We start from the raw sequence: 21641 nt of genomic DNA, 5'->3' as shown, positions 1-21641 counted from the left end.
ACAGATGTAATAGATGTTATTTTAATAGGTGTTCAAGAAGTAATAGTTGTGTCAGCAGAAAGTGTAAAAGGAATAATAGTTGCATCAGCAAACAGTGTTATGACATATGAATTGTGGGTGGGGTGGGGCATGGAGGGGGGGTGGCTGGGTGGCTGAGGGATCCCTCACTAAGCAGGGGTTCCAGTAAGGCAAGGCTGCATTTAACAACTGGGCTGCAACAATCAAAAAAATCACATCTGTCATGATGATTACCAATAACATAAATTAGATTAAGCACATGTTGTACAAACTATCAGAGGAAAGAGACTTTAAAGATCTGGCAGAACCTCTTCACCAAAAAAAACAAAAAAAAAAACAGAAGGAAGCCATGATCTACATTCCAGTAAAGGGTAGATAATCTTATGCACGTTCATGTATAAATGGATGCATATTCTGTTGTATATTTTATTGTTTTTTATTCAGCTAGACCTATAAAAAGGAACAGTAATAAATAAGTTTAAACTCAAGCATTCAATTGTTCTATCTGATTGCAGGAATGTCCCCGTTTTATAAACTGTCCTGAACAGACTCTCACTTTTACTGCAAAGGAAAAAAGAAGTAGCAAACCAGGGAAAGCTATTGTCCTACCTCTCAAAATGCAAGAATCTATCAGTTACCATTCTTATGGATGCTCACACGGTACAGAAAGTCCTTTGGACTTAAAACCTCCACACATTTCCAATGAGTTCGCAGCGCAGCAGCTATCCTGTCATGAGAACTGTTGGTTGTAACGAACTACAGTATGCACCTAAGGAACAGTATACCATCATAGCATACATACAGTACAATCAAGACTGAATTAGAAAAATACAGGTACAAAATGATTACATTCAAGAAGACAGTACTAGCACAAAAGGGTATTATAGTCATTTAGGTAACTAATATAGGAACTTTATAGAAGCATTTTCTAGATAGAAAAGTGAGGGTAAGGTGAAAGTACAGTATTATGGCTGTTTGGTAGATGTGTGGATTTGTTATTGACTGGATCCTCGCATAATATATAATAGTTAAAATGCATAATTTCAATAGAGTGGGTAAAAATTATATATCTTCTTCAAAGACCATGATATTTTGGTTTGGGTCATAAGGTGCAAATACTGTATATTAAAAGAGGCATTAAATGGTGCCCTTTTGTTGCACTTCATTCCAACTCTGGGCTCTTTTACCAAGGAAATCCTATTAGATACACAGGATGAATTGTGCTGATAGTTACCTGAAGATTTACACACCTAGAAAATGCAGTGCAACGGTTATACTAGATTTCTTTTATTTAAAAAAAAAAAAAAAAAAAAAAAAAAAAAAGGACTTCCATTTGAATATACCTTTCCCTTTTCTTTGGCAAATGTCAATAAACTCACTTGCTATAAGCAAATATATCTCTGTTTTGGGGGAAGACAATTTCTTTGTCTTTGCAAAGAACCACACTGATGTCCACCAGTGGAAGAACTATACAGTTTACTGCTCGGATGATATCATCCTTGATGTAACTTTTCTCATATCTGAAAAAATAGAAATACCGTTTATTATTAGGATTATCGTGATGCATACTGTGGTTCCCTAAAGCTTAACTGGGAAATGTTTGCTGTTAGTCTGTTAGATTTTAAGGACAAATTTAGAGAGGAATTATAGATTTGTTGCATGTATTTGCACACAAGGGCCTACATAAGCCAAACATTATTACCACGTAACAATGCCTTGATTTAGGAAAAATACTATTTCAAGATGCACGAGTTCTCTAAGACTCATTCATTTCTTCTTTGTCTGTCCAGTCACAAAGTGTCCAAAAGCACTCTGAACACATCATAACACATATCCAAGAAATGGTGATGCTGTCGCAGTCAAATACACACCTCCAGAGGTGAAAAGGCAAATTCATTGTCTAGAGATGGTGCATTTTATCTCAGTGCCTGCTTGCTTATCAGGTAAGCATAGATGCATTCATCACCTATGAGCTTGATCTTTTTAGACAACATTCTTGATCCAGTAAACTTGACCTCAGGAGAAAACCTTTAAGTTCATAGAGGGGGCCTAGTTGAAAGGACATCATAAATGCACACACTCAACAGAAGAATCATCAAATAGCAATCAAAGAGCTATTAAATATTTAGATGTGACTGAATCTAAAATGTGATAAATGAAGTATTGGTCTACACAGAGGAGCAAAAGGCTGCTGAGTAAGGAGGTGAGGGGTATTGCTGGGGAGTCTGTGTAGCTCTCAGTTAACCTCCATTAGCCTGTGGCACCTCTTCCAGGTTCCACCAACCCTTAGGAAGACAACAAACCTGCAGTTTAACTGCATCCATCCTTATTTTTCCTCACTACTACAGCTGAAAAAACTGTAAACAAAAGTATGGCCAAGACAGACGCGTGGAAATGGAATGATTCTGACCAAATATTACAAAGCAAAAACACAAAGTTGCATCTAAATATAAATATTTCTGAAAATCAAAACATGGTTATATGTGACCTCTGAGTAGACCATTACTTGGCAATAAAATCTCAAAAGGCCAATAGGAAACAAAGGGGAAATCATGATCTAATGCCTTGTCTCCATTAGCTCTGAGAGGAACCTTATCAGAGTGCTCTGATTTTACTTGTGAATCGTTATTTTTCTAAATCGCTCATTTTATTAGAGATGTAGCACAGAGCAATTTAATAGGACAAATGATCCATTTAGACTGACAAAGTCCACATCTTTTACGTTGGGGTTTGTGAGTCCAGAGGACCCTGAAGACCCAGCTGAGAGGCTATGGTGTAAGAACACTGTGACCAGTGGAGACAAGGCATTTAATTACACTTCCAAGAGCAACTCTAACTTCAGCTACAAATTAGTGCAGTGTTTACGTGATAACCAAACAAACAGAAAAAAAAACACCTATTCCATGAAATAAGTTGCACACAAGGAATTAACCTTTCTAATTGCTACGCAAACTGCAATAAGATCAAGTATTGACAAAAACTGCATTTCAAAATTCATGTCTACACTGACTTAAGGACTGGTTGAGGGCTTTGTGGTGGCGAAACCGCAAGTCCCCCCCTCAACTCCCCTCCCCACCAGGATGAAGTGTCTGAGGGGGCTGCTAAAATTGCAAGGGGGTAATTTTTTCACCCTGAAACTAAAATTCACTCATTTAACCTTTTTTTTGGAACCAGGGCTGTAATATGACTAAACTCCAAACATAATGCAAATGACTCTGACCTCCCAAAGTATTGGTCAGGACACATGCAAACCTACGCCCTTGCAAAGCAGGTCTATGTGGGAGGGTTAAGGCTATATTTGAATTACTTTCACACAACCTCCTCATCACAAGAAGCAGTTTTTAAGCCAACCTACTGCCTCATAAGCCTGACAGGGACTCTGTGAACCTCCTGCCTAAGGATAAAAAGGACAAACAAACACTCTCAGCTATAGTCAGCTCTAGTTCAGATGCAAGGGTATGCACAGGTCTACTCTTACACATTCAGTCTAATATGATTATTTCTAGCTAACACATACTGTTTTACAGTAGCATTATCTTAACGTACATATCAAATACTCAACCATGATTTCTTCGCAGTTTGAGTACACCACAATAGTGTACCACAGGGAAACACTAAGCAAGTAGTTGGTAATGGAAGTATATCCATCATGATCATTTACCCTGGTTAAAGTTCTTTTGGGTTGAAGCTGGAAGGAATGGAAGGGATAAGAGCTATTCAAATACAGAGGTATTCTACCAGAGGTGGAGGGAAATCTTCAGTAGGCGTGTGTGTGAGGTAAAAAGGTAACAGAAAGCTGTGTTCATCTATAAAACCAATGCAGTGTTGGGTTTTTGTCCCTACCTAAAATGCTATTTTTAAATCGTAACACCTTAAAAATGGCCTCTACTTGACAAAACGGTGTACGATAAACCCATGACAACCGTCTCTATAAGGGAAGCCATGCACTGGGGTACAGCTTGGTTCTTCCACAGGCCCTAAACAGAGGATCTAAGGGGGGTGAGAGGAGTTCAGAAAGGCATCCTCCCTCAAACCAAAGGAAGGCTTCGGGGAACACTGAGATAGTGAGGAGCAAGGAGGAGGAGAGGGTCTCTTTCCTCCAACATGAACCCAAGCTCAAGCAAATTCACCACAAGGGGAAGGTGGAGTCTGTCCAAAGCTTCCTGATCAAGTCTCCCTTTAGCGTGGGGTTACCACTGAGGAGAGTAAAGCTCCACCGCCAAAGTCCATGTTGTGGCTTCTCGTAACAGCAACAGAGTTTCACTGATCAGCGCAGGAGATGAGGACTGGAGTCTGGGCAAGCTCTTTCTTCTGACTCTCAGCCAAGCCTCTCTGGCCTCTGAAACAGGACATTTAAGAAGACTTATGAGTGTGTTCACATGAAATTAAAGGACCACATTATGCTCATTTTCCGGTTCATACTTCTTTTTTTGCTGTCCACTAGAAAATGGCTACATGCTTTTCTTACACTGTCTATGGCTGCAGCACCTCTATTCATCCTCTGTCAGAAACAGACCTCCCTGCTGAAGAGCCTAATCTGCTCTGATTGGTCAGCTCTCTGTCTTCTGCATCTACTTTGCCTGTGTTTTTGCACCCATGGCCATGCTGGTGGCACAGATGGTGGCAGTGACTTTAGAGTTGTGACATCATAAACTTAGTTACAGAAGTCCTGATGGCTCATTTAAGACACCTTTTCTGATTATGGGCCGTGTGCATTTCTTGGCTGATTGAGCGTTTCGATACTATCAGTGTTTATATAGTGCTAGACCTGCTTTATAATCCCAAAACACACACAAATCTCAATTTCTACAATATGGGACCTTTAAAGAGTATAGGGAATCTGCACAAGGCTTTATTAAAAAGTATTAACCCTGCTGTATTCTGTGTTAGAACTGAGGTGCACTAACTTCTTATTAACTTAAGTTGAGAAAGGTGCTGTTTTATAGACTGTATAGACTACATGATTAGGACCGACGCAATGCATCGCATGCAGGAACTTGACCTGATGCACACATAATCTTATCCTCAAGCTGACTTACTTTTCTCTGACTCATTCTTTTGAGTGTTCCATGTCGCATTCAGTCAACATTTTACCTGCACACACTTTATATATTTGCTTGTTTCAGCCTGATGAATGCCACAAGTTTGGGATCATTCAACTGTGCCACTGATGAATCTGACAAACTGCCATATAAGGCTACCTGTTCAGCTACATTTGTAAGCAGGTCTGAATGCAGGCTGTAGGCAGATACCTGGATAAAGACTGTACAGGTTATCACACTAAAATTCATTCAGAATGTGGCATTATGATTATCCAATCAAATGAGCCCTTTTCCTGCACATGACTGACGCGGCAGACCTGGATCACTCCTAAATCTATTTCATTTCAGAAATTGTGTTTTTAACATCTCTGCCAACTAAATGGCAGAGATGTTAAAAACACAATTTCTGTTTTCCTGAAAAAAAATGACCTTGACAGGATAAACAATTCTAGTGTATATTAAAATACTCGAGTATTACCAAAAGAGTAACACACCCAATAACAGGTGTAGAATCCACAAAGTGAGCTCCAGCCTGTGCTCATCAGAAAACCTGTAGAAACTATAAGCCAAATATTGCTAATAGAATTTTGCTAAATATTTCTACAGCCTATAAGTCACTTAACATTAAAGTGAAAGGGCATACGACAGAGATTAGATGAAAAGCACACATTATATTGGCCACAGCATATGCTCTAATCGTGTGTTTCTGTTTCTACCTGTGAACGTTCTCCATGGCAGCTACTTCAGCGAGGGCTGCCAGGCTGAAGAAAGCAGGTAGCTCTTGCGGTACAGTGCTCCTCTCTGCTTCCTCTTCTGTGGGTTTACTGTAGCACCCTTTATCATTGCATAAATTCTGTTGGGGTAATGGCTTCTTATCCTGTTCCTGGTTCAGGTCCCTAGTTTTGTCCTCTGTAAAAACAAAACAAAAAAATCTGTCAGATCTGTGAAACAGGAACTTAAAATGTTAATATTTTCATTAAAAACAACATCTGTAGAGACATCAGTGTGTGCCATTCTAGGAAATATAACTCTTCATAGTAACTAGTTACAAACATTTTTCCAATCTAATTACTTCATTAAGTATTAAAAGTGACTTACAGAGTACTTTCAGTTACCTCCCATCCAAACAAAGAAATGACAAGCAAACATGTATATTGTAAGTTTAATATCAGAAATACTGACTTGTTTCAGTGGGCAAATTGCTCCGGATGCTGTGCCACTGGTGTGTGAGTGTACATGTGAATGGTTGATGCTCCTGATGAGCAGGTGGCACTTTGCATGGTAGCCACTGCCACAAGTGTGTGCATGGGGGTGTGTGTGTGTGTGTGTGTGTGTGTGTGTGTGTGTGTGTGTGTGTGTGTGTGTGTGTGTGTGTGTGTGTGTGTGTGTGTGTGTGTGTGTGTGTGAGTGCTGGCTTGTGTTGTAAAGAGTTGTGAACCAAGCCTGTGCTCTTTATGACTGGTCTGAAGTACTTCCTCTTTGGGCTGTTGGATATTTGTCTCTAGTCGAGCCAGTTTGTCTCTAGCTGGTGTACTCTCAGTTCTAGATTCCTTCCCATTACTGTAAAATTAGCCTAGAATGTCTCTCCACAGCATACCCAAAGAAAACTGAAAGCTGTTCTCTACATTCATATGCTTAAAATACAGCTCATAAAGGAAGAGTGAAATGGCTGAGTAGTAAAACAGAAATAAGAGAATGTAACTAACAACTGATTACATAAGTTTAATGAGACAAATTATGGAGGAACAAGTTTCATTTAAAGCACAAACATGTCTCATTTTGGCTAACATTCTTTACATAAGAGACAGATAGAGACAGATCTTCCTAATCCCACACTTTACTGATCAATCAATCAATCAATCAATCAATCAATCAATCAATCAATCAATCAATCAATCAATCAATCAATCAATCAACCGTCTTTAGTTAGTTTTATGTAATTTTCTCTTTGGCTTTTTCCATGTCTAAGTGCTTTTGTTTTTATTGTCGTACTTGGCTACATTGTAAATGAGGTCTCTACCTCAAAGTATTTCCAAGTTAAAATAAAGGTTGAATTGAATTGAAATCAATCATTCATAACTCACCCTCCACTGGAGAAACACTGCCATCAGCTGTGCGCACCAAGTGTGTGATCTTGGTCTTCCTTGCCTTCCTCTTCTGGCTACCAACTAGCATCTCCATACTAGTGGATCCCTGCACATCTGGGCACATTATGGCAACAGGGGCACATGATTTGGCTTTTGAAGCTGAATCCAGCATGCCGGAATCACTCTGTACCACTGTTGTAGAGAAAAGGTTCAGAATAGATGTAAATGATATGACCTTGGTATGCGGACACAGGCTTTATTCATTTGTTTAGCATCACTGTGATTTAACCAGATCAAAGTGTACTGTTTGCACATAGGCCTCAGCTAATTCTTAATAAATATACCTTTTATGAATATTTCCCTTTCTTGATAATAGAAATAGGTCAAGTTGAAACATGTGAGTATCACACATAAGCTATATTACACAGTATAAACATTTTTAAATCTCAGTGAAGACTATTCTCTTGGGTAGTTAAGCGATAAACTAGATATTGCATAGAAAATGTGGTAATGGGTCACTGTTAGAGGAATTTGTTCAATACCTCTGGAAATGTTCATATCCCTTTTTTATAATGCACAAATATCAACATTCTAGTTCACCTTTGTCCACTGCACCTGGTTTCTCCTTTTTGTGTTTGTGCTTCCTAACAATCTTGTGGAATGAAGTCTTTTTCTGAGATGGAGATGGCCCTGATATAGCAAAAAAACAAAGAAAAAAAGAACATGGAAACGCTATGTTATGGAGTCCAAATGTTTTTGTTTTAACAAAGAGAGAACTGGTCCTGAAAACATGACTCTACAAAGAGGTGCGAGGGGGCCATGGATGAGATGAGGATATTAAAGAACAGTCATTGTGTTCATTAAATAAACAGACCTTTAAACGTGTTCTTACCTTTTCCAGCTTTACAGCCTTCTTCTTGGACAGTGGAGCTGTCAGTCTTCTTCTTCTTTGTGACAGCAGTCCCCTTCTTATCAAATGTCATTGGGCTATACTGTGGCAGGCTGTTAAACTTCCTTTCAAACTCCTCCTCCAGTTTTCCTAGGCTGAGAAAGGAAGTTCAGAGTTTGCAGAGTTGAGAGCATATCATCAATAGCTTCTGTGAATAGCTCTAACACTATTAGATTAAGACTGGAACTGTTTGGATCATTCCACAGGTAAACAGGTTCATTGGTAACAGGTGATAGTCTCATGCTTGTGTATGAAAGGGGCATCCCGGAAAGGCTCAAGCGAGGATGGAGTGAGGTTCACCACTTTGCGAACACATGATTGTATAAAGGATGTTGCTACATGTGCTGAGGAACACTTTGGAAAACTGCTGGTAAACACAGTTCATTTGTAAATGATTGCATTCTGTTTTTATTTTTGTTTCACACAGGGTCCCAACTTGAATCTGAAATGGGGGTTTTAAGAAACACAGAGCAGTGTTTCTCCTCAGTTGACTGCCTCGGGGTGGAGGCAGAGGAGCCGTTCTATAATCAAGTTTCTTTGAATATTTAGTAATTACTTCTCCAAATATTTTTCAGTTAGTTTTCAAAATTCACATTACCCCACTCCTCACATTGGAATAAATTACATCCAGGACACAGGGTTTCAGGGCATTCAATCGATCGCAACTGGACTTTGTCAATTTGTCTTAGAAGACGTTTCGCCTCTCATCCGAGCAGGCTTATATATTGGGGAAACAAAACAGCCACTGAGCAGACGCATGGCACAACACAGAAGAGCTAACTCTTCAGGTCTAGACTCAGCTGTTTACCTGCACCTCAAGGAGGAAGCACACTCCTTTGAGGATAAAAATGTACATATTCTGGACAGAGAAGACAGATGGTTTGAAAGAGGAGTGAGAGAAGCCATCCATGTCAAGGTTGAAAAACCATCTCTGAACAGAGGGGGGGGTCTGAGACACCACCTATCTCCCACATACAATGCTGTCCTTTCATCTCTTCATCTCTTCCAAAGAGATTCAAAAACTTAGCCTCTGAAAATAAACAACAAAGCCATTCACACATGGCTCAAGGAGCCTCCCAATGACAAGAATGGGACACTAACGAGGCAGACGACTGTCGTTGACACCCAAGGGTGGCACCCTACCCCGCCTTAATGGGGGATCAATTGCCTCACAATAGAGTGATACCATCCTTGGTTTTGGGGGTTGGCCTCACTCAGAGGATAAATACTTGAATCTAACACCATTTCATCGGACTAGAGCTGTCCTATCTAGTCTGGTGCGCATGAACTGATGAAGCCTGCTCGGATGAGAGGCGAAACGTCTTCCAAGACAAACTGACAAAGTCCAGTTGCGATCGATTGAATGCCCTGAAGCTTACAATGACCTGGATGAATGAGAATATTCACAGGCATCCAGGACACAGCACTTAAGAAGAAGTAAATAAATCATTTTTTAAAGCTGGTTACTCCTGTTATTTCCTTGTAAACAGTGGTGAAGAACACCAGGAGCAAATGCCAAGCGCTGAGTTTTGATTAAAAGGAAATAATGACTGGTGTGAGCACACAAACTGCCCCTATGTCACCAGATAATCGGTTGCTGACGAGTGATAAAGCATTTAAAAGGCTGTTTTTTACAGAGTCTGGCACAGTGTTCACTTCAACTCTGCATCAGGGCTGCATTACATCACTTCCAGCATACTTCACAGAGAACAATGAGGGCAAATCAGCATCACCTGTTTTAACCAAATATTATCTTGTCTAGTTCAGCTGAAAACACAGACACAGAATCCATCAGCACGTTAGCGTGTTGTAACGTGTAAAAACCAAAGGGAAGAATGCTAAAAATGACCCATTCTATCATCACTCTGGAGCATCGCACTACATGCTACACAGAAAGGACCAGGAGACATGACTCACCCGTGTGAAGATTCATCTTTGGACTTGGACTTTTTCAGCTTCTTGGGGTTATTAGGTCCCATCTGAGAAACTGTCCAGCTGTCATCACTCCAGTTTGCATCATGGTCAGAAGCACGGAAAGCACCTCTTTTACCTGCACATGTGCAACAATTCAGACCAAAGGGAAAAGATCAGTCATTGATACGTATGAACCAGATTACATGCACAGACAGGATTATACACTCATTCAGCAGTTTGCCTTGGAATGAAAATGCGTACCTCGGTCAATGTTGGCTCTCAGTGAAGTCAGCATCCCCTCAGAAACGAGGGTTTTATATAAGGCGCCTTTGCAACTCCGCTCTGATTTCCTGGAGCCACGGTTCTCTGTGTTGGACTCACAGGTCCCATCACTCGACCTTTCCTTCCCCTTGTCGTCCTCCTTGAGCTTCTCAGGTGGGGGGCTATGGGGGGAGTGGGGGGGTTCTGCCATGCTGCCCTGAAGGTCTGTGCTTCCTATAATTGCCTCTTCTGCTTCTGTCTTGGGACTAACGTCAGTCACCTCTTCCTTCATCTCCACCTCAAAGGAACTGTGCTGCCCACACTGCCCACTGTCGTCTTCCATCTCCTCCTCCTTGTCTTTGACAAAGGTCTTGACTTTGGGCTTACTCTTCTTTTTGGGCACACTAGAGTTTCCACCACTGTGACTGCTCTGGATCTTCTTATTGGGCTTCTCTTCTGTGTCCTTCCAGGCCCCTTTGGCCACTGCATCAATCGTACTGAAGACACTGTCCATGTTCGATTCTGCATGGTTACACTTCTTGACGATCTTCTTTGCTGAACAAGGGATCTCATCGTTATCACTTGACTTGGCCACCTCTTTTTTCTTGCTCTTGTTTTTGACACGTGCATTTTGGCTGCTGAGTTGTGGGGGAATGGCGTCAGTGGAGGTAGAAGTGACAGAGGAGAGCAAAGGTAAGAGGGCTGATGTGTGAGAGGAGGGAGGACAGTCATCGCTGTCTGCTTTCTCCTCCTTGATCTCTGGCTTGACTGTAGGTGGCTGGAGAGAGGCTGTAGAGGAGCTGTCTTCAGGCTGAGATACGACTGCGTCCATCTTTCCAGCTTCAGACGCCAAGCACATCTTATCAAATACAACGAAAATAACCCAAAGTCAAACAAGTGATAATAACATGACAACAGTCCAAACTTCTAATAATATATCTCTACATTTCATTTCTATAGTTTTTTTTTAATTAATGAGAAATTTCGATCTGTAATCCATTTATTTTTTTTAATAATGTCTCTATGTCACCGTACATTGTTAAATCAACTGCAGTACACAGCTGTTTTTTGAACTATACAATTTAGTGTTGAGTAAATGGATAAAAGGATGGAAATCTGTATGAAGGGAACAAATGTCATAATGAGGGCTCCCCACCACTAAATGTAAAAAACATGCTTTCTTTCAGCTAACACTGTTTTCTAGTTTTAGCTCTTTCTTTCCACGAGCGCTCTCAGTAACAAGGTGACTTTGTTCAGCTTTGTCACATTTCTACAATCTGCCAGTCTCTAATGTGAGAGATCCCTGATGATAAAGATAACAGATGTTCCAGTCCAATCACATAAATCAGATGTTTTCATAGGTGAACATCCTTACAGGTTGTTACACAAAGCTGCACTGTGTTATTTAAGATGAAGCGTGTGCAAACTGTCTTACCTCAGCAAGCTGGAAGAGAGCAGACTGTCTGCACGGTTTTCCTTCAGGTGCCGTAGAGAGAGATGACTGTGAACACAGTAACATGATTTGTTCCTGTGTTTTCTATGAAAGCACACTGAATTTCCTGCAGATGCTAATGTCATTCAACAACATTTACTTTCTACAACAAATTCCACCATGTTAATTGTTATTGCAGGGAAGATTAAACCAAGGGCCTGTACCACAGTCGGGCTATGAGCTAAGCGACATCATCAGAGCCATGAATGAAGTGCTTAATATATGAGTAGAAACACTGACACCTGCTGGAGGATGTGGTTATAGCAACAAAAAGTGCAAAAGGTGATGCTCAACAAGGTGAAATGTAGACCATATGATCACATAAATAGAATAGAATAAGAAGCAAGAGAAACACAAGAAATAGTGTCACATGATTAAAAGCAAGGCTTAAAATGATTATATATGTCTTATGGAGTGAATATTTTCATGCAACACTGTTGAGAGGAGCTCATTCCTGATAAGGTTCATCTCACTGAAAGGTCGCATTCATAATCACAGGAGCTAATTAACAGTGTGGATTATTTTCCTGTCAAGAGACAACACAGATTATACTTTCTATTTCCAAGTCATCTCAAGTTTTTCTGAGCAGCAGTGATGGAGTAAGAGTGTAAAAGCATCGATTCGGTCAGAAGTCCTGTCAGGATGAAAGTCCTGTCAGGATGAAAGAAACTTTGCACAATTAATATGCAGCTATAATTGCCACAATGTATTTAACTGTGTGATATGCATCTTGTGGTATGTGGTTGCATTACTTAGAAGATCTGTGTTAAAACCAGAAAAGACACATGGAACATGGAGAAAAACAAAACAATTTGTAAACAATTTCTATTAAAAAATGCTCATCACTTTATTGTAAACTCTTTCATCCATGTCAGGTTTTGATGTGATCCTCTGGAATGAACTACTCCCGAGCAAGTTAGCCGTGTACCATAGGTCACCATGGTGATCCACGCAAGCTAAAAGTTAGATATCTTCACGATACTGAAAAACATGAGTTCAATCCAGACAGCTGGATAAAGCAGTGATCTCACTTTGCGGTACAGGCCCTGAGTGGTGCAGCTGTGTCTGCTGTCAAAAAGGCCTACAGAGCAGCTTTGAATGTTTTTAAGTCATCCATGCATATTCACAATACTCATCAATGAACCACAGTGACGAGAAAGGTTATTCATATCAATATCGGTGGAAATAACTGAGCACTGATAACTGGCACATCATTTTTGAATTGAATTCCAGTCCTACCTCTGCCAGTGGAGAAAAGGCAGACTTGACCCTGCTTTCAGTAATGTCAGGCACTCTGTTCGGTGTTGTCCCAGACAACATCTGTAGATTGAAACAGGGTGAGAAAAAAGTCAGTTCTGCTCTAAGTTATTCATAATCAGTGTTAAAGTGGATTTGGCCAATCAAAATCCAAATCTTCTGGAAATCTTGCGGAAACTGAGGAAAGCTTACATGAACAAAAGTGTGCAAAAACGCATTCCTTTGAAATGACCAAAAGTAAAAGCTCTTATTATACGGAATGGCTCATTTCACAATAACATATATTGTACTGTTAGAGTCTCATCATTGATGCGTTAACATGTGAGCATCACTTTAATGTTTCAGCTGGTAAAGCTGGGACTAAATCTAACAACTCTATATACTGCTGATGATTATATGTTGCATTCATAATCTGAATGTAACATATAATCATCAGCATAACGTGGAAATACTGGAGGAAAGTAATGTCAAAACTGAACTTGAGTATGTACTCAGCTACTAATATGTTGTTTGTAAATGGCGACGTATATACTGCAGGTCTTCACAGATACTGTTATCTTTGCACATATCTCCACATTGCCTGACCACACCAGTGATGTGCTTTATAGAGACAAAACGACCTCTAAAATTCCAGAGTACAGGGGAAGAGAAATCCAGTCTCAGAACAAACCTCTTCCTCATCCCCTGGAAAGGAGCTCCCTTCACCGGCTGTGTCAGGTAAACTAGGTTTAGTGCTGGAGGGGATCTGGAGAGGGAAACAAAGCTGGTGTTAGTCGGTCTGTTAAATAAAGTCTGAATAATAAAAATCTCTTTAAATTCAAAAGCATATGTTAAATTTGTGGTTGCCTTGTGGTTGTTTGCCTCCACCAACTAGTCAAGTTGCAGTTTATATCCATGCCTGTCTGGACTAATATAACATCCATAGTGAAGACTTTGAAGGAAATCAATAAAAAGCATTAAGAGTACTTTTTAGCCAAACGTGGAGGCATAAAAACATGAACTAAATAAAACTAACCATCAGTGATTAATCTTTGAGGCCATCTATTGGAGAGCTGGTATATTACATGAATGCACCCATTGGCGGCCTGCAACAACAACCTACCTCTCTGTTTGTGAGGGCATGTTCCCCCGCTAACAGCAGCATGCTAAGGCCTCCCATCTTTGTAGGATCTGACGAAGAATGACAGCAGTTACAAAAAACAATCCTTCACTTTGTCATGTTCTCACTGAACTGACGCTCTTGTATTATACACACCTGCCATGGCAAAGTTTAACTGTGGCATGCTGTCAGTTTTGGGCACTTTTTTGGCAGTGGTGGAGTCCTTGGCTGAGTTGGAAGAGAAGGACCAAACTTTTTTGCGGGGGTTGCTGACTGGCTGGCAGGAAGGGCTCTTAACTGGTTTGCTGGTGGTGGGACACCACTTGTAGCCCGGATTTGCCTTCATAAAGGCATCCTTGTACTGAAAAACATCCAGGATTATTGTGGTTACAAGCAACACCATGGTATCAAATCATCAAAACTAAATGAAAGTATTTCTCTACAACATGAAACACGAATGACCAATCAAGGAAAAAAACACCTTTGGTATTATTGATCAGAATTTAACAATCAAACTTATTGACAGTGGCCTGGCAACAAACAACCCACCAAATGTCATTCAGCTGCATATGAACTCGCTCCCTCATTCACTACTGCTCATATAACAGACATTCAACAGTGTCTGTCATACAGGGAGTTTTCATGAGCCACTGTCGTTTTGCATCATCACCGACAGGTGTAGCATTGCACGATCGTAATTTTACAAATCCATCAAATGTGATGCATTGCATAGTAGAGCTGTTAGAAAAAGCAGTGCTCATTACAGACAACTTTTCATTCCATCATACACATTTCTGAGGCACTACACACTGCTTAACCTTAGATTGTCTTCAGAGACAAAACACAATCCGTAAATTTCTCATAAAAAAACAAAAACAAAAAAAAAACAGGTTTCCTGGGCCTTTAAAGTTGATTGTTTGAGGTGATTCTTCTCTTTGATGTGATATCACCTTTATCATCAAGGGAGTTCATGAGCTGCTCAAAGTCCATGCCTCCCTCCAACATATATGGCAACCTGTCACCACTCCAGCCAACTTGAGTCATTCATTCTCTCTTCTGCTGTGTTTCCCTGCCACATACTGACTCTCCTCTCATTTCAGATCCAGCCACTCTCTCCTGGCCTGCAGTGACCCCCTCCCTACCTTTCCCATCCCCTGAATGTCCCTGCCCACCTGCTCACCTGTTCCCACTTTCCCTCATCAGTCCTGCAGTATATGCACCAGACTTTGCACTCACTCCCTGCCACATCTATTGTGCTTCCATCTGAGCAGTCCAGCCTTTTGGTGTGCCTGATGGTGCCTGCTTGACTTCCCTGCATGGCCCTCACTTATGCCTCTCTGCCTGACCCCATTTTGGAAAAGGCTGCCTGTTTTGATCTGCCTGCCTGGTTTTGATCACGGGTTAATGTGAAGTATTCCTATTGGAAATGGCAAGTAAATAGAGTTGCGTGATATATTGTTTCAGCATCAACATTGCAATGTTCAATAGTCCACAGCGTCTAATTTCAGAACAGGCAAATGAACTCAAACACGTCATGCTCCAACTTTTTTGCTACTTGACAGAAAACGAAAACTCTCAAAATTTTCATTTTCCATGACTAATCTATAAGAAAAGTCCGACTAATATGACATAATTTGGTGTGATTTAAGGGTTCTTGCTCTGCTGAAAGGGGTCCAGTTCATCAGTTTATCACAGAACCAAAGCAGGCCCAACTAGTCGACTACCACAGCCTGAGAGCTGCCTGTTCTGGCTGTTTGATTAACTGATCTAAGCACAGCCTTTCACTAGAGCACAGAGTGAACCGATCACTGGCCCTGCAGAGTGTGCGGATCACCTGCCTGTGAACGTGCATGCAACATGGCTACCGTCACAGATAATGTCACCTGGATGCTCAAGGCAGGCGTTCAGTTACATGCATGCGTGTATTCCCATTATGAGCGGCACCTACTCCTGGAGCTGCTTAAAAGTTAAAAAGCTCCTGTCACTCGGCTGCTCCATCCAGCCAGCATACAGATAAATCTGTTTGAATTTCAGCTGCACCAGGATGTCTGTTCATCTTCCACCATGCAGACTAAGCATTCATTTTAACACTGTTAGAAATGATAGATGACATGTAAATAACACAACTATGACATATAAGTCTATTTGTTAAGTTTATTAAGAAATGTGTTGTTTTTCCCCAAATACCTCTCCATCTACTCTCTCTCCACTTGTCCATGTCAGTGTCACAGTCACATATGACAAACCAAAAATGGAGGAGTCCAAGCTGATTTCTGGAGGGGGCAGAGGGCTAAACCAAGTGTGGTAGAAGTCTGAGGGATGATTTTGTTTTGTGAGAGGAGGATAGACCTTTAAAGCACCCAGCTGGTGACAATGATGATTGTTAATGGTCTCTGTCCAGGAATAACACAATGCAAGTATCCAGAGAAATTTCTTGTGTTTTTTCATATTGCAACATACAGCACAGAAAAAAAAAAGTGCCAGTATCAGTGTCCTTTTTCTCCAAATATCGTGCAGCCCTACAAGTAAACAAAGGTCTTTAAATGCAGATCAGTCAGAGTTAGAATCAGATGGACTTCTGACTGCTGACTTAAAAACAGGATGACTGTGCAGCAGGACGTTCTCTCTCACGCTGACATCTCTCTCTTCAGAGCAATACTTCACTTTTTTTTTTTTTTTTTTACAACATTACTTGTAGTATGAGACGGTCCAGGAGTTTGTCACCACCAAAGCTGCACCAGCTCCAGCTTAAATAAGTGAAGTTATCAAACTGACGAGTCACTTTGATGCTACAGTACTGAGAGAGTTGTACATAATATGAGTACAGATGGAAGAGTCACAGCAGTCTCACCTCCTTGGCCATGTCAGTGTATTTCTGCTTCTCTTTGGGCTCAAGCACAGCCCACCAGTCAGCCAGGATCTTAGTGGCCCCACGGTTGTCCAGGCGAGGGTGCTCCTGCCGCACCAGGGAACGGTGGCGTTTGCAGAAGAGGAGGAAGGCATTCATTGGCCGCCGTGCCCGCTGTTCGCTCGAGTCCTCCTCTACTTCTTCTGCTGTGCCTCCACACTGCACCTGCGACCCCTGCTCCTCACCACACAGCACCGGCTGCTGAAAGTCATAAACCATTAGATGCACTGTTGTACCATGCTTTCTGTCACATGGACAGGTGACTGAATGACCTGTCAGACCATCAAACACACACACACACCTTCTCCAGCTCCTCTTCATCCTCCTCTTCCTCCTCCTCAGAGAAATCCAGAGCCTTTTTGGAGAGAAGCGGGTGCCACTGCAGACATTTGCGTTTGGGGCGCTTGCAAGTGACCTCCCCTGCAACAGGTGGCTCCTTGCCCCTTCCTCCACCCTTCATGGTACTACCGCACCTAAAACAACAACAGATTGGGAACATGAGAACATGTGTCCACACAACATTCATCATTACTAATGCTCTCCAGTGGAAGCACACACACCTGCTGCCCAACTAGTTAGTGTTGTAGGTTTTAACTGCAAGGTTGACAAGAGCTGCTGGCGATGTGCATGTCCAGGCCAGAACATTTAATGGCTTAAAGCAGGTTTGAATATTAGTACTGAACTTTTGCTGTGATTGATAACTTCTAATTATTGAACTCAAATCCTACTTTGTTCACTGATTTCTCTGATATTTGCAGATTTTATTTAAATTCCTGGGGATCATAATGAACTTAGGTTGTATGAGCACATACTGTAAGAGATGTGCCCTGATTCTTATCAACATGTACAGTACATCAGCATGTCCTGTTTCAACATGTTTACCATTTATCTAGACTTTAAAAAGGTCTGGTGTGGTTTGACAAATAATATTTAACTAAAACTAATTTCATTTTACATATTCTTAAAGTTAGAGTGGGAACCATAAAATGATGAATACAAGCACGCACTTCACAGCACTGTAAATACAGGAAACTAACAGACGGTGATTTAAAACTGTCTGTCTCAGAAACAAATTGTGGTATAATGAACATGGCCTTGATTTCAAGCTACAATAAAAGTCTCTTTAAACCTCTGAATTGCAGCTTCTGTCTATATTTGGTTTAATTTAACATGACCAAGGGAGCAAGTGAAGAAGCCAAATTATCCCCCGACTGACCATCATTTCATTAGCCTTAATTTACTCGGCTAATTTTCTCTCTTAACTTGCCTTGAAGGATCCCTCCTGCTGCGGGACCCATGAGTAACATGAAACAGAGCTGCAGAGGATGGTCGTCGTGAGCTGGTGGGCTTGGTAGTGACTGACACGTAGCACCCACGACCACATCATGGTCCACAAGGTTATTAAATATTAAATTACACAGTGGTCCAGACTGACTCACTGGTATTGCAAATAAATCATTACAATGAAGGATGTTTCTAATTATTTTCTTACTCACTAGTTCAAGATTTGTGAGCTGCACTGTGTCTGGAGCTGGAGGTTTCCATGTGACATCACTGAGGGACAAACAGTGACCCTGACTTTTCAGACACTGACAAATCATCATCATTTTGCATCATCACAGAGGGGTGAAGTGTCACACCACTGTGATTTTCACATCTAACAGGCTTTATTAAACCGCAGGACTGTTGGCAAACATTACTCTATCCAACATAGACGCTGCATTTTTGTTGCATTGTTGGAATTTTTGAGGGAACTATTTAGAGCATTCATTTCACATTGACAATTTGGACTCACAAGTGAAATGTCGGAGGGTGAATGTGGTGCAGTAGGCAGCAATTGACAGCTCATAACTTTGTTTTTACTTTATTTTGTTAATAAGAACATCATTAGTTCCTTTTTGCATTGTTTCAATTTAAGCAGAGACCTCCACTACAGGGCCCAGCCGTGACCCGAGAGCCAAGAAACCATCACACAACTAATGATGTGAATCAAACAAAAGGAGTATGGGGGAAATAAGCTTCTACTAGTCATTACTGTTGACCAATGGGCAACAAGCTCTTCAGTTATGAATCACTTTAAGAGCTGCACCAGATCATTAACGCAGTGCCCTTTCTGAGAGCTTTCCTTTGAAAAAGATAACACAAACAGTCACAACACAAAGCAGTCAGTTAGCTTCAGACCTGAAAAAAAAAAACTGCTGCAGGCTGTTCGTTTAATAGTTATGTAATGTGATTTATCAGTGAAATATTTCCTTCATTCTGTCATCTGACTACATTTCAGAGGAAACATTTAAATAAAGAACTGTGAGAACCGAAGACTTCATCATGATCATGATTGGCACACCATAGAGCAATCATTGGATCTGCTGTATGGACAGTGTATCTTTGACCCTTGCACTATTTAGCCTCTCGTAATCGTGTTAGAATTATTAGAAACAACTCAGCACAACAATGTCACCATGTAAATAAGTGAAGAAAAGTAACTTTGCACTTGGCCTTGTCTCACATTGGGCCTGTCAAACAAAACCATGAGGGAGCTGTCTCAGAAACATGCAGCCGGTCACAGCCATGTTGTCTTTGAGCTACAGCACATGTTAATGCAACTGAATTACTGAACGCTGATAATCAAGCATGTCTATTTTCCTCCATTGGCTTCTCAACATGTTTGCACTTATTCAGGATGTCTAGTAAACATGACACTAATGCAATTAGCAATCAATGAGTGAATGACTGAATGACCGTATTCTTTGTATGTATGGATGCTGAGTGGAAAACAGGGATACTTACTGAAGAAAAAACTATGGAAATGCTGTATGAGTGATGAAGATGAATCTGCCACAGCCTTTGTCATGCAATGACGATGACCTATAAAAATACAAGACACTGCTCTCAGTCATGCGTTACACTGTTATCTCTGCAACAATTTTCCAACAGCATGAGCTCGGCTGCAGGAAAAATGTGTGCAAAGCAACTTTAATTTAGCATTAGTGAGTGACACTGCAAAGCACAAGACCTCATCAGCTTCAAAGTACGGTGGGACATTTTGTCTGATCTGATTACCGATCACTTCAATCGTGCAGTCGATCCGCCCTTGTCGCCAAAACCAAAACATGTAGGCCAAAATCCTGCGACCACTGGATGCATTTCACACGACATTACACAGTGTGAATGAAGCAGGCACCGTTTCACAGAGCGTTTTGCTGCGCAGAGGTTTGCTTGTGAGCTCAGGTAAAACTGCTGATGCCCGATCGGACAGTCTGTCTTGGGAGTGAAGTCTTGAGCTCCTGTGTCGAGCTTCGTACACACAATAACAGCACGAAATCTGAGAGGAAGGCGAATAAACGATCTATATGCCTTCCTCATGTGCTCCTACCTCTAAGCACACATTTTCATCTCCGTGCAAAATGTCGATCTGAGCTCTGACAAGACAGACAAGCCGAATGAGAGTCCATCTTGCTTTGGTTTGGAGGAGAAAACCCAAGTACAGTACAGTAGTGGGGATATTTCACTCCTGTCAAACTCTCCGATGACAATGTCGTCGAAATGTCTCCCACTCCGAGGGAAAAACATCCACAGTGATTAATTAAACTGGGGATTTTCTGTCCAGGCACACGCATCTGTGGGCAGTGTTTTACCGGGCAGTAGCTCCATTTTCTAGCACTGTTACTAGGAATAAAAGTAGCTAGTTAGCTTGCTAGCTCTCCAGCCTGCTAACTGGACGTGTCACGGTTTTAACGTGCCATGGTGCCCGAAACACTTCGAGCTTGTTGTGGAGCTGCTGACAAACCCCACAGGCTGAAATGTGATCACAATACTTGTTTGTGTTGTTGCAACTGTTCGTTTACACAAAACGCAGGTTTGTATGTTTGATGCGGATAGGAAGATGGGGGGGGGGGGGGGGGGGGGGTCATACCACCTCACTGAGAAACAGTTGCTTTGCCGTGTATTTCACTCGGCCATTTCAAACAGCAGCGGATACATATTTAAGTCACCCAGTAACAGTGACAGCAGGGCAGGTTCAGGAGGCACAACACTGCTTATCAATGAAATGTCGCGGGGAAACAAACAAATTGAAAGAGGGAAAAGCAGCAGGCGGACATCATGTCCACAGCAGCGATAATGACAATTTTTCAGAGTGACTGACTGAGAGGCAGAGAAAATAGCGACCGGGTTTGAACGGAACATCAATAAAAGCACAAGTTCTCTGTCATGAACGTTCCCTTAATGTCTCGACATACCTCTAATATCCTGCTCAGGCAGCGGGGGGGCCCTCTCATCATTGGTGCCGTCCACCTTTTTAACTTATTGACACATCATAACAGTTCAGCACTGACTGTAACGTTACTAAAGCTGCAGCTGCATCAAGTCCACGACACAAGGAGACCGGAAGCAAGGCGGTTTGTCACCAAAATAAGAACTTTTGCAGCTCGAGCGATGAAAGTCCAATTCTATTAACAACTTTTAAGTGAAACTTGAGTTTTGATATGATGGTTATTACACATTAATTAGACTATACAGTACATGACGTGGAGCTCAATAATAAATTAATAATTATTAATTAATTAATAATAACAACCTTAATGCATTTTACCACAGCAGTTCTCTTACGTCCCA

General features: G+C 41.3%; 1 protein-coding gene across 5 annotated transcripts; it reads right to left on the bottom strand.

The window, feature by feature from the left end:
* Window positions 1–7: 7 nt before the first annotated feature.
* Window positions 8–21403, bottom strand: LOC139344875 (HMG box transcription factor BBX). 5 transcript variants are annotated; one of them, XM_070983294.1, is made up of 16 exons: window positions 21266–21350; window positions 19815–19892; window positions 17329–17500; window positions 16971–17228; window positions 14276–14480; window positions 14123–14190; window positions 13691–13765; window positions 13003–13083; window positions 11707–11772; window positions 10272–11130; window positions 10014–10146; window positions 8040–8191; window positions 7748–7837; window positions 7145–7339; window positions 5777–5969; window positions 8–4357 (listed from the first exon to the last, which is right to left on the bottom strand). In XM_070983294.1, exons 3-16 carry the CDS (start codon window positions 17485–17487, stop codon window positions 4279–4281), a joined length of 2613 nt encoding a protein of 870 aa, XP_070839395.1. In that variant the 5' UTR covers window positions 17488–17500; window positions 19815–19892; window positions 21266–21350; the 3' UTR covers window positions 8–4278. The 5 variants fall into 5 exon arrangements, with proteins under 5 accessions (XP_070839395.1, XP_070839398.1, XP_070839397.1 ...); XM_070983297.1 differs by having other exon boundaries at window positions 7763–7837; XM_070983296.1 differs by having other exon boundaries at window positions 16971–17225.
* Between the last annotated feature and the right edge of the window lie 238 nt (window positions 21404–21641).

This window comes from Chaetodon trifascialis, chromosome 16, assembly GCF_039877785.1.
Source record: "Chaetodon trifascialis isolate fChaTrf1 chromosome 16, fChaTrf1.hap1, whole genome shotgun sequence".
In the NCBI taxonomy this organism is placed as follows: domain Eukaryota; kingdom Metazoa; phylum Chordata; class Actinopteri; order Chaetodontiformes; family Chaetodontidae; genus Chaetodon; species Chaetodon trifascialis.
This window is presented reverse-complemented; position numbering and strand designations above follow the sequence as displayed.

Excerpts from the sequence above, each read along its gene's own strand:
- LOC139344875 (XM_070983295.1), bottom strand. The coding sequence starts at position 17,487 with ATGAAGGGTGGAGGAAGGGGCAAGGAGCCACCTGTTGCAGGGGAGGTC. Across the intron at positions 17,229-17,328 it reads ATGAAGAGGAGCTGGAGAAG|CAGCCGGTGCTGTGTGGTGA; the intron begins GTGTGTGTGTGT and ends TATGACTTTCAG. Across the intron at positions 13,084-13,690 it reads TTCCAGGGGATGAGGAAGAG|ATGTTGTCTGGGACAACACC; the intron begins GTTTGTTCTGAG and ends TTCAATCTACAG.